Source organism: Melanaphis sacchari, unplaced genomic scaffold (assembly GCF_002803265.2).
Source record: "Melanaphis sacchari strain LSU unplaced genomic scaffold, SCAv2.0 Contig221_pilon_pilon, whole genome shotgun sequence".
NCBI classification, from domain to species: domain Eukaryota; kingdom Metazoa; phylum Arthropoda; class Insecta; order Hemiptera; family Aphididae; genus Melanaphis; species Melanaphis sacchari.
The window spans coordinates 319,797-333,799 of record NW_020271098.1 but is presented as its reverse complement, the minus strand read 5'-3'; the positions used below and the strand labels follow the sequence as shown (position 1 = coordinate 333,799).

Here is a 14,003-nt window from a genome sequence, read left to right as displayed (position 1 = left end):
AATTAGATTTTTACAAAATCGATTTTATTTTTTTTATGTAATTTAAAAACTAGTCAATTTATGTTAGGGCCTCGCCTTTTAGCGAGTGCAATATATGAGCCATGGCCCGTGGGTGGTATAAAACCGAAACTTTCTTGTCTAACAGGAAAAAAGTTCAAATCATTGACGTCTATATAATATTATATACATAAGGTCTATGATTATATACCTAGTATTCATAAAGTAGATATATATGCGAGTGTACATGATATGATACAATTATGAAAAATATTTTTATCTAAAGAAACACTTTAATCAGAAAGGCCTATAAAATTAATTTATTTTCAGCGGTTATTTCTAAATACGCAATAACAATAAATAGGTACCTATAATAAAATACATAGTGAGAGATTTTGAAATCTGTTTATTATTTGGTCTTAGATATATGAATGTTTACCAAATTTCAATATCGTACCTATAGCCTATAGGTATTTTTACCTTATTATTATTTATTAAGTTTATTGTGGTAATAGCCTATTTGCTTTAGCTGTGCTAGAATATTTATTTATTTTTTGAATTAGCTATATTATTCCGCGACCTCTCGAATATAATATAATGACGGCAATGGTGGACGAAATCGGGGGAGCAGAAGCCCAGAAAAGAAAATCAATATATTATTATTAAGATTTAATTCTAAGCTTTCTCTTTTAAACATATACGCCCCGGTGTATAATCCAATCACTATAGGTAACCATAGTGACATCATAACTATAATATGTAGGTAACATGACATAAACTGTATGGAAATAGTAAATAGTAAATAGTAAGTAGGCAATGTATAATAACAATTAATAAAAAGCAATATGAATTAAATACAATAATCAATGTACCTTTTATGATTACCCATTCTTCATTATTAAAAAATAATAAATGATTTTTTTTAATCTCGTACAGTATTATTATTTGAGCCGTAATATTAAACTACAACAATAAACTATCTAAATAAAATTGTTTAAATTGAAACATAATTTTATTATTCAAGATTTAAATAGGTTTTTTATACTTTATATTATAATATTATTATAATCAAACAGACAGTTGGATATAGTTTTTTTTTTTTTAATTTCTCATAGATTTACTTGCACTGCTATTTTATCAGTTATCACTATACCAGCCGATAATTTTATCAATACTTAGTTTTTTTTTCTTCAAAAATTTTGTTTAAAATAAATGAACTTTGGGCTGTTTAAATTTTAAAAACGTTTTAGTTTTTATAAATTTATTGTTTTTTAGTGTTATATTATTGTACCTATCAATTTTATTTATCAATTTGGTGAAAATTTGAATTTGTTGACTTAAAAGTAAGTTATCTTTATTAAAAGGTGATAGTAAGTAGTTACTAATTAGTAGTAAATATTTTATGCACTTAAGCTATTATTAATAGTAAACCGAAATATGCACTTATTTAAGTGGATATTACTTTTAAATAACCACTTATGATAACTGAACTTAAAGTAAACCGTTTTTTTTGATATTCATTTCAATTCCAGGTACTTAAAACTTGAATTATCTTATAGCCTATAGGTACCTAATCTTTATAATTATAATGACCAGGTTTAAAAAATAAGTACATATTATTTTCATAAATAATTACAATATAATAACAAGTTAAACAAAGTCTAACTTTTGTTTGGAATAAAAATTATTTATAGTTGTTCAATGTTAGTGGAATTCAAATTAAATTTTTTCCTAACTAGTTTTTGTTTATTAAATTAATTGTTTTGTGAAGTAAAATCTTTTAAAGTGTATGAGAAATGATGGTAGATTATTTATAAAGTAGGTAAATTGCTGTTTTTTAAAATAAGAATATTTTTTTTTATAAGGAAAAGAAAGTTGGTAGGGCATTCTTTTAAGATGTTGCATTTCATGATTATTGTTAATAAAATTATATGTTACTGAATATTATTTTATTATAACCTTATATTAAATTTTTTTGGATAAATATAAAGTTTTAATATAAAAAAATGCTATGAGATAAAAAAGTTTAATATTTTTTATATTAAATATTAGAAAGTTATTCATTAAATATATTTATACATAATAGTAATCAAAATTAAAAAGCCATTTAAGTATAATATTATTAACAGTTAACTCTTCATTTTATATTTTGGTAATTAAAGTTTGATGATTGTAATTTAAAATTCTTCTATCTAAAAAAAAAATCAAGTGATTTACAACTTATTATTGTATATTAATATGTTAGATAAAAACAATTAAATTTTTGTTTTGAATGATAACTATTAAAGTTGACAGGTGCTTATAAGTTATAATAATAAGTGGATTAGATGTGAACAATCAATATGGTACCAGATAGTGCCTGCCACGGCATAATATAACATTTCATGCCTATAATGTATTTTATGATATTAAAGGTTTCAGTTTTGATTTTATAGAATCTTTTAAACAAGACTCGAATTTTCTAATGGATCTCAACGATGAAGATGGAATCTGGGATAGTGTATTGCTAGAACCATTGACAGAAGAAACATTTATTTCAAACCTGAACTGTAGATATGACTCAAATACCAACTATGTAAGTAACTTTATATGCTTTAAAAATAAAAATATTTTTTCTCCATTGTATTTTTTTACTTATATTCAGTATATCATAAATGTATTAATTGTTCCTATAATTCAGCTTAGTATATTATCTAAATAATTTAAATTTAATTACTTATGAAATGTATGCAAAAAATATAAAAATGCAGACTAGTAATATGATTAATTTAAAAATACTATATTAAAAGATAATATATATACAGTAGAGCGTCAATTATTCCCACTGATTGTGACCGAGGTAGTGTGGATAATCAAATAGCAATTAAAAATAAAGTTAAAAACTAATTTTAAAGATTTTAAAATATTATTCATTATTCATTTGTTAATATTGATATATTATTAAAAGTATATATGGATGTAGTATTAACTATTTATTGAAATTTAAAATTTAAAAATATATTATTCATACATAATATAAAAAATGTATAAAGTATTTATTTAAAATAATAATCAATTTTTTTTTTTTGCACATTTGAGTAAGCTGTAGTAGATAATAAAATAATCTCTCATTTTATAATATATATACAATAAAAAGAACATAACAATTAATAAAACTAAATTAAATTAAATTAAAAATAAATTTGTACAAAAATTTTGTTGCGTAGATAATTAACGCTTTACTGTGTATGTTGTTTTGAACTTTAAAAATTGAAATAAAGATGTTTAATCATAAAAGAATATTTAAAAAAGCTGTTACATTTAAGCATTGATGTATTATACAGTAGATGGTTAATCTAATTTCAAAATTATTTAAAAAATATATATTAACAAGAATTAACAGTTAAAATTTTTCTTTGAATCTTTCATTTCTAAAAAACTGAAATTATTTAATAAAGAAAGAGTAGGTATTAGTTAATTTTTCAAAATGATAATAACTTATAAGTAACAAAGTAAGTGACATAATTTAAAAAAAAAAAATGTACTATTTAAATATTTACATTTAATTATTGTTATTTATATTACATTAATTCATCTATTATTTATTTATATTTTTAAATTTACCTATTACTTAAAATGAGTATGTATTACAGCAGCGGATATCAAACTTTTCCCGCTTGCAGCACATTTTTTGGATTAAGATTTTCTCAAGGTGCTTTTCTTAAAGTCAAAGCATGATTTTATGACAATAAATAATTAAAAATCAGAAAAGAATTGTAATAAATGATATAGAATTATATTTTAATTTATTAAAATTACATTTTTTTTTAATAAATAACACGTTTTAATAGTTTTGCTGATATTGAAAAATAATATTAATGAGATGGGTAGGCTTGCACATCATTAAAAATTTTTACAAATCTTGGAATTAAACTAAATACTTACTAGATATTTAGTTTTCAAATTTATATTTAGACTAGAAAAAATTCTAGGCTAACAATGCAGCGCACACTTTGGGAACTGCTGCATTACAGCATTACACACACATTCTATACTTTGTTAGTAAAACCAGTTATCTTATTCTGAATTATTACTTACAGACTAAAATTATAATATGTGATACAATGATTAATTTAAGATTTTAATTGTTTTAACTTACGTAATATTTTTACAATATTATATTTAATTTTATTCAATGTTGTATTTAATTTCTGATGTGTAATAAATGTTGTTTTACAGTAATTTTTTAATGAACAATCATTGTTTAATATTTGTTTATTATATAATATTTTTTTTTTTGTTCATGCATAATACCTAAAGAGTTGATTAAAAATAAATTTATCATGTTGATTTTTCAGACATATATGGGAAATATGCTTATTGCTGTGAATCCATATAAAGAAGTACATCAAGTTTCTATACCTTTATGTCGAATTTATATGTCACCAAGATCAGGCCACTTACCACCACATCTGTAATGATCTTTAAAATATATCTATTTAATATTTAAAAATACAGTTTTGTAAAATATTAATAATGCAATGATATTTTTTAATATTTTTATTTTTTTAGTTATGCTATTGCTAGTTGGGCTTTTCGATGGTTGGTAGATGCTGCTCAAGATCAATGTATTGTCCTACAAGGTATTTCTGGCTCAGGTAAAAGCCATTCTATTTCAATGTTGCTGCATTGTCTATGTGGGACCAATAATAACAATAATTTGCTCAATCAACGTTTGTTGAATGCTAACATCATATTAAATTGTAAGTATGATCGTTACATTATTGTATGTTTTTGTAAATAACTTTCCATTACGTTAATTATTATTTCAGCTTTTGGAAATGCCAAAACACATATTCATAGTGATGCTTCTCGTTTTGTAAGTAATTTATATTGTTTTATAATTTTACTAATTTGATATACAATTTATTTAAATTTAAAGAACTTGATTGGTATTTAATCGTATGTTTCAGATAAAACACGTTGATCTAGAATTAAATTTTAAAGGGGATATTGTGGGTGCTACAATTACAGGATGTAAGTATGATTTTGATTTATTTAATAATTAAATAATTAATTTTTCTTCTTTATGTGTGCTGCAAATAGATTTATTGGATAAAGTGAGTTATTAATTATTAGCCATTAGGTATAATTTTATCCAATGTTTTTAAAAGATGATACAAGACAAATTAGTAAATTTATTTGTTAGCTACTTATTTAGCATTCCTCATATATTAATAATTTATGTAATATGTAGTTTTTTTGCACTTTATTGATGTCTTTGAGTAACAAAGTATTGCATTTTGAAATATCGAACATGTATTTGTTCTTACTTTATAATTTTTCATTAATTTTTGTCTTGATTATATAAATCATTAAATCAATTTTATTTTTAATTTTAAAATAGAAAATATCCAATTTGTACAAATAAATACAATATACAGTAACTAAATGAAATACTTGTAGGAAGTATTTGGGTGGTATAAGGGAGGGAGTTGTCCAGTGGCGGTATTCCAGCAATATTAACCTATAATGTATAATTTTTAAACTATAAAAAGTTATAGCAGTTTGTTACTGAAACAACCCTAACAACTTTTTTGTTATTGAACAGCCTTATAACCATTGTGACTACTGGTCTACAAGAAATATATTACAAATATTTTGGTACCAATAACTAAGAAATTTTGAATTTACGTCTTTCCTATGTTTATTTAATTTAAAATTTTTCATTTTTGAACTGTTATTATACTTTTTTGAAAATTCCCAATTATTTAACTTTAAAAATTAGTTTTAGCTAAGTGTGACATTGTAAAATTATAAAATAACAATTTGGAATGTAAATCTCCCTGCTAAATTAGCAAGTGAGTGTCTGTACTTAAAAATTTGTATTATACAATTACAAAGATTTTAGTTCAGTATAATATTTTTATGACAATTTTTTGTATATCTTTATAGTCTATAATTTTGTAATTAATTATTATAATATATTGATTAATTTATAGGCAAGGGTAACGACGCAAAATGCATTGAATAGGAATTTCCATATATTTTATCAACTAATTTATGGTGCTGATATTCATTTATTAAGTAAGTTTAAATTTAATTATGTTTTTTAAATGTATATTTATATAAAATAATTGATTTATTTATGTATATTACTTGTTTGTAATTTTATCTTTAAATAAAATAAAATAGCAGTTTTAAAATAAGGTACTTCAGATATTTAAGTACTTAATCATTTAATTTATTATATAATTTACTTAACTAATTAATTAATTGTACTATAGTATTGTAATATGAGTATTTTACAAATAAAAAAAAAAAAAAAAAACAAATTAGTTATAAATAATTTGAGGTATTATTGACTATTATAGATAAATATATTTTTTTAAATGTACATGCATTTATTAATTTATTATACATTTTGTATCATAAATGATAATTTTCTTCAATATCTTTGATTTTTAGAATCCTTAAAACTCACCAGAAATTCAGAAAACTATGTTTATTTAAAATGCAGTAATCGTATTAGACAAATTGATGTTGTTAATTTTCAATCAGAATATCAATCAATAAGGGTAATTGTATTCATTAATATAATTTAGTATTATAATGAAAGTATTTTTATTTTTTTTTTATCTTAAAGATTAATAGTTATATTTATTAGGTATCGGGTATTTACTTATGTTTTTATTATTTCATGTTTTGTTTAGATGTGTTGGAAAATATATTAAAGTATTGTTTTTATCATGTATTAAAAGTAAATATATTTATTAATAATTTTACTTACATTTTTTTCTTCAAATGTCCGAATGTTTCTTTTAGTTCTGTTCTAATCTATTGTGTATAATTTATATTTATTATATTTTTAATCCATTTCTTAAAATAAATTAAGTATTAAGTTAAAAATATAACTTGTTAATTAATGAATATTTGTATAGTATTAAATAAATTCTACATTTTTATTGTTTACAATAACTTAATATTTTTTTTAAATGTATTTTACAGTATGGATTTGAAATATTGGGATTTAGTGAATCCGAAGTAACCAGTATTTTTAAGATTCTTAGCAGTATATTAAAACTGGGCAATTTGAATTTGGTACCAACTAATAACATTGATGGAACTGAAGGGTGTCTAATTACTAATGATTATGGTATGGATTAAAAATTAATTAAATTATTTTCAGTTCAAATAACTAATTCATTTTGCAATAGTTAGTATTCATTTATCAGTATTTATTTAAGTAAATTATGTATTATTCAATAATTTATAACAGTACTGTCAGATTATTATTATTACTAAAATGATAGTCACTTAAATGATAAAAAAATATTAGCTAATGAAAATACATTTTTTTAAGTATTTATGAGTACCTATAATTTATTTAAAATTTATTTTCAGAATTATATGAGCTGGGTGAACTATTAGGTACTGATGGTGAGGCTTTAAAAAGAGTTCTTACATCATCAGTATTATCATTTGGAATTTCTGCGAAAGAAGGTCGTTTTATCAAGGACTTGCTTGCTCAGTCATTGTACACTAGGTTATTTTCTTGGTTGATAACAAGACTCAACCAAAGTGTTAAAGCCGAAGCAAAATATAAACGAAGAAATTTAGGCTTTTTAGATGCTTTTGGTTTTGATTATTCTGACAGTCAGATGGATTGGGATAATTTTGTGTTGAATTCCTGTAATGATAAAATCCATAATTTAGTAATAACAGCAACATTAAAAGATGAGCAGCAAGAATATGCGATAGAAAGAATACAATGGTGTCTTATACCATTTTATGATAATACATCAGTTTGTGAACTAATATTCAAGGTGTGTTTTAGATTTAATTAATGAATAAAATAGTTGCTGAATAAATACTAAAAATGTATAGTTATAATTATTTTAATTTATACTATTAGACATATGGAGGTTTATTGAGTATAATGGATGACTTAGTATTGGATAGTAACAGTATAACAGTATTTAAACGAATCTGTGCATTGCAACGACAGTACAGCTCATCTTCTTCTGAGGAGCAAATCAGTTCTGCAGTTGAGCAAATATCATTGAATGAAAGTTTTGTGTAAGAAAATAATTTTTTTTTAATAATATAAGTTTGATTTCATACTATTAAAAAATGTACAGCATTTAAAAAATAATTGATTTGTTGAGATTTAAAATAAAAGTTCTTGTTTAAAAAAAGTATTTTAAATGTAATTTTTGAAATAAAATATCTTTTATACTGTTTAAATATCAAATATATTTTTGTAACATCAATTTTTAATTTATAAAACATAACTATTTAAAATGTTGAGAAATTTATCAAATTATCTGAATATTATTTAAATTAATTGATTTTCTGTTCAATTTAAATAGTTGGTTTTAGTTAATGAATTTTATTTATTAATTATGATTTTAAATTAATATATAATTTTTGTTTAAGATTAAATTAAATTTTAAATACAAATAATAAATATATTTTATTTTATAAGTGACAAAATTGTTTTAAATTTACGTTTTTAAAGTATGGTTATAGATTTTTTTATAATTTATATTTCTTAGAGTAATTTTTGATTATTTTTTTTCAGATTAAATCATTTTATGGGTCCAGTTAAGTATAATATTAATACTTTTGTTGAAAAAAATAAAAACAGTCTGAGTCCATTGTTATGTTCTACTATGTATAACAGTACACATCCGTTATTGAAGTCTTTATTTCCTGAAGGTAATATTTAAAACTATAATTTCTCAGTTTATAAAATCAGTTCTTGACCATATTATTAAACTTAACAAAACTATTAATGAATGAACAGTGTTATAGCATAATAGCTGTTATCTGAGTCTAACATTTACAAACTTCAGTAAAGCGACTTTTGTATTTTTTATCTTATGGAAGGTTATTTAAATTAGGTAAACATAACTTTTTATATATAATATGTTATTTTACATTTCATTCATGTTTATAAGGTATCTTAGGGGGCTGAATTGTACGGAGTGGTATTGCCAGACTACATAGGCATACATATAGTTGTCTTAGTAAAAGGTAGTAGATGGGTGTTGTTTGAACAGCCAACAAAAATTGATCGCTACCAAGGTTCCTTCTTAATTTAGATGGAGTAAAGTGGTATCTCATGTAGATATTTCTTATGAATGCTTATTACCAGGGCTTGAAAGTTCTTGCAAATGTATATTTCTTTCAATAAATCATAGAACATCAAGAGTAAGATACAAATTGTTTCACACTTTCCAGATGTTGTTTAAGAAATTTAATTTTGCTAATTTATGCATATTTACAGTTTCTAATGTTATTTTGTTAAATTTAAATTTTTGCCAGACACATTGACTGAAATAATCAAGATTGTCATTTTTACATTCCAGAGCTGATCAAATAATTTAAGTTCTTAAATACCTGTTACCATATTTTATAAAAAAAAAAATATATAAAATTTGTTGATAATTTTATTTTGCATTTTTACCAATTTTTAGTATTTTAACTTCTGAGCCTTGTTTATTATTTATATCAATTAATGACTATGATGTATACGTTTTATTTTGTTTAAAATAATATGACCATGAAATTAATATTATTTAAATATTTTAAATTTATTTAAGAATGAAACAAAATCTTTGTATATTAATAAAAATATAATGTTGTGTTGTGTTTATAATACTATAGTTTTTATAATTGGTCAATTTTGAAATTTAATCATATTTTTTAAAAATAAAATCTAATATTGTTTTTATTAAATCACGCTTATTTTTAAAGCCTAATAATAATTATTGTTCAGGAAATCCAAATAGAATGTCATCATTTACTGTTTCCAATCCAGCTAGTCAATTACGTGTTTGGGCAGAAGCATTTACTGCAACATTATCTGGTCGTCGTTGTCATTATGTAACATGCATATCACCAAATCGTCATTGTCAAGTAAACTCTTTTGATTCTTCTTTTGTACAACAACAAGTTAGATGGTTTAGGTAATTAATAAATAAATAATAAATAATTAGTAATATTTAGTTGAAAACTATTGATTTAAAGAATAAATGTTATTTTAAATTTTAGTCTTGTAGAAATTGTTCGGTTGCGTAGATCAGGTTTCTGCTATCGACTTACATTTGAAGAATTCCTTACACGGTATAAAATGCTTAGTCCAGCAACTTGGCCTAGACCTCGGTATGGAAATACGGCTCGTTCTATACGGGCATTAGTCGTGTGCTTACCAATACCCAGTGGAGAGTTTGTGTATGGTGTATCAAAAGTGTTTGTACGTTCACCAAGGTCTGTATGGGAATTAGAACAGTTGAGAGCAGAACGTCTTAATCAACTTGCAGCTTTGGTGCAAGAAGCTTGGCATAGACATAGAAGACAAAATTATTCCCATAACTTATCGAATAAATGTCAACATTTTAGGTATTAATTTAATATATTGATCAAAAATATTTAAAGTTTTTAATCATACTGTTTTGATATAGGATTACCGATACCGTTTCAGCTGCCAAATGCATAACTAGAACAATTTTAACTTGGCAGGTAAAAAATAGTTTTAAATATTATTTTATACTTCAATTAATATAAAACTTTTAATGAATACAAATTAATTAAAAGTGTATTTTATTTATTTTTATATTGAAGCAATTGTAATTTTGATTTAGTATACAATAATGCAATTTAATATTGTATATCTATTACCCATATTTATATCTACTAATTATTTGAGTAGTAGTTTATACATAATTATATAATTTTTAATATTTTAAAAAAATAGAACTTAAATTTGTATGATCATTTTATTTTTATTAATCATTTACTAGAAATAAATAATGATTTTAAATATAATTATATACAAAATTAGTTGTTATAAAGTACATTTTTATTTTTATTATATTGTTTTTTTATATTAAAATATATTGTTTAGTATATTATACTTATTAATAAATAAATTTATTTCAGAAACGTCAATATTTGATGAGATTATCAAGAAGCTTAAGTGTAGAAACGGAGTCGCCTATTTCTAGAGCTTGGGTACCATTGTCTAATCCTCGATTTGCGCACACACATTATTTATTAGAGACATTACATCACAAATGGAGAGTAAGTTTTAGATTTTGATATATGAAATCTGGAATAATTTCATTATTCAATTTAAAAGTACTTATTATTGAATAAATACTATTATTAATAATTAAATAAAAATAAAAATAATTTTTTTCTAAGAGTACATTTATACTTTATAGTGTATAAGACAACAAATTTAATATTACAAATATCACATTATTTTAAACATTATCTGTTTTTTATTTGAAATTTTAATTTAGTTTTTGACAGTTAATGCTGTACAGTTTTTTCAGTACCAAATTATGTGATAGATATAATAGTTTGATATTAAAACAATGTTTTGTAAAAGAAAATTATAATTTCTTTTTATTTTAACTAAAATGTCAATTTTATTTCTAACTAAAATTTATAAGTTCATTTAAAACTTTAATTTTATGTAACTAAATTACAAGTTATTAAAAGTTGAATGTATTAACACATAACAATACATAGGTAAAACATTTAAAAGGAAATAATATAATTTTTAAGAATAAAATAAAATAATATAATATATTAATAAAATTATGTTTGGATTTAGTGTCATAAATATCGAGATAAATTAGATCAGACGTCAAGAAATCGTATGCGTGAAAAAGTCACTGCTAGCATCATATTTAAAAATCGTAAAGCAAGTTACAGTCAAAGTGTTGCACACCCATTTATTGGTGATTATGTCCGTCTAAGGCAACATACTCAATGGAAAAAGACTGCTTTACAGTGTGATGATCATCATGTAGTGTTTGCTGATATAGTAAACAAAATTACACGAAGTAGTGGCAAGGTAGTCATTTTGTGATTGATTTTTTAGAATTTTATTAAGGAAAAATAATTTTACTTTGTTTAGTTTGTACCAACTCTTCTTGTGATTTCAACAAAGTCTATGTTAATATTAGACCATAGAACTCTACAAGTGAAATACAGAGTACCAGCTGCAGATATTTATAGATTATCATTATCACCATTTTTAGATAATGTTGCAGTATTTCATATAAAATCAGTAAGTCTTTAAATTAATTAAATGTAGTTTATAAACTTATTATAAAAATTAATTCCTGTCTAGTTAAATAGTTAAATTTATGCATTTTTTTTTTTTAATATAAAAATATTTTATTAGGCGTATGTGAGATGTGCCGAAGATGACTTGGGCGGGGAATGGTCACCATCACCAAGTGGATGTTTATTTCACCAAGGATCTGATGTTGGTCCTTCAGATAGTACATATAAAAAAAAAGGAGATATTGTTCTTCAAACTAGTCATGTCATAGAAATAGTCACCAAACTGTTTTTAGTTATTCAAAACGTGTCTGGTAGTCCACCAGATGTTAACATATCTACTAGGTAATTTTTTAGTCTTCTTAAAATTCAAAACCATTAATTGATGATTATTTTACAGATTTGATGCAAGTTTTGGTGATCAAACTGTAACTATAGCATTCAAATATTTAGGATTACCAGATATAGCACCGGGTCAAATTAAAATTGTTCGTAAAACCAATAAGATGGAGATATTTGTTTGAGTAGACAGTCAGTAATGTTTCGTCTATGTGCCTTAAAATATTAAAATTTTAGGCTGTCACTGCCATTTTGTAGTTAATACTTTGTTATAGTTTCAGTTAAGATATATTGGAAATGTTGGTTATAAAGCCGTTAAGTATATAAAATTATTCACATTTTTATTTATTATTAACTATAAAGTATTGCACTATGTTGAAAATGTTTTATTATTTGTTAATTTAATAATATGAAATAAAATTATCTTTATTTCATTTAAGATATATTTTTGTGTTTTAAAATCACAGTATAAATATTACATTACATTATTATCTACTACGGCATAATTTTAGTTTACAATTTTGAAACAAATTGTATAAAGTGCAAATTATAGAACTACAAAAACAAACTTCTCAAATATATTGTAAAAAAAAAAAAAAACAAAGGTCATAAAAAAATATTAAAAAAAAGCAAAAATACAAATTTAAAAAGCTTTTAGAATATAGAGATAATTGGTTATTATCCATTTATATTTGCTCGCTTTGGCCTAGGATAATTGTGTTGTGATAATGTGATTAAATATAAAACCTATGAAATATGAAATTATTGAGGCACTTTTTAACTTAAAAAATTTTCCTAGAACATGGTTTAAAGAAATATGTAGCCATAAAATATATTCATTTTTTGTTCCTATCTTGATCTATATAAGGAATGGTCGAATGGAGAGTGTTGGAAGTATGATAAATAAATATGTATTTTATTGTTTTCACACAAATTATATCAAATTTAACTTTGAATATTTATTTAAATTTATTATTAATATATTCCATACACCACCACACATGATAAGCTTTTGCATAAGTATTAAATATGTTTTAAAAAATAGGTAATTACTTAGAAATACTACATTTAGAGCAGGTGTGCTGTTAGGAGCAGAGTTAATTTTTTTTTATTATCAATGTCAACGGAGTAGTTTTTATCTATTGATTAACATTTAGTATCAAGTGGTGTTGAGTTTTAACCAATATTCTATATTCAAGCCTTTAGGTAACATATTCTATTGCTGTTTTTAAAGTAATGAACAATAGTCTATTAAAGTATACACTGTGTCTGATATTTTTATTATGTCGAATAAATCAGAACAGCGTGTTTGCATTCAGTTTTGTGTTAAACTTGGTAAATCAGCGACTGAAACCCTTGAAATAATTAAAAAAGCATTTGAAGATGAAGCAGTGACCATTGAGTCGTTCTAAAATATTAAATAATAATGGCATAAAGCCATAAAAAGTTTGTAGAAGGTCGTATAGCAACTAGCGATGACTCCCTTGTTGGTTGACCTTCAACTTTATGAAATGTGGAAATAATGGCAAATGTTCGAGAAATTATTCTATCAGATCGACGAATGACGATAAGAACATTTTCTAGTGAATGTAACATTTCTTATG

General features: G+C 23.0%; 1 protein-coding gene across 2 annotated transcripts; it reads left to right on the top strand.

Annotated features, from left to right (window-relative positions):
• Positions 1–1,301: 1,301 nt before the first annotated feature.
• Positions 1,302–12,765, top strand: LOC112594187 (unconventional myosin-Ia). 2 transcript variants are annotated; one of them, XM_025338852.1, is made up of 21 exons: positions 1,302–1,340; positions 2,433–2,572; positions 4,335–4,450; positions 4,549–4,739; positions 4,809–4,855; positions 4,950–5,013; positions 5,083–5,096; positions 5,979–6,063; positions 6,445–6,554; positions 6,985–7,132; positions 7,381–7,802; positions 7,892–8,055; positions 8,561–8,697; positions 9,761–9,950; positions 10,036–10,383; positions 10,446–10,503; positions 10,924–11,064; positions 11,606–11,848; positions 11,912–12,064; positions 12,182–12,405; positions 12,461–12,765. In XM_025338852.1, exons 2-21 carry the CDS (start codon positions 2,462–2,464, stop codon positions 12,582–12,584), a joined length of 3,090 nt encoding a protein of 1,029 aa, XP_025194637.1. In that variant the 5' UTR covers positions 1,302–1,340; positions 2,433–2,461; the 3' UTR covers positions 12,585–12,765. The 2 variants fall into 2 exon arrangements, with proteins under 2 accessions (XP_025194637.1, XP_025194638.1); XM_025338853.1 differs by lacking the exon at positions 1,302–1,340 and adding an exon at positions 1,481–1,529.
• The last annotated feature ends 1,238 nt before the right edge of the window (positions 12,766–14,003 follow it).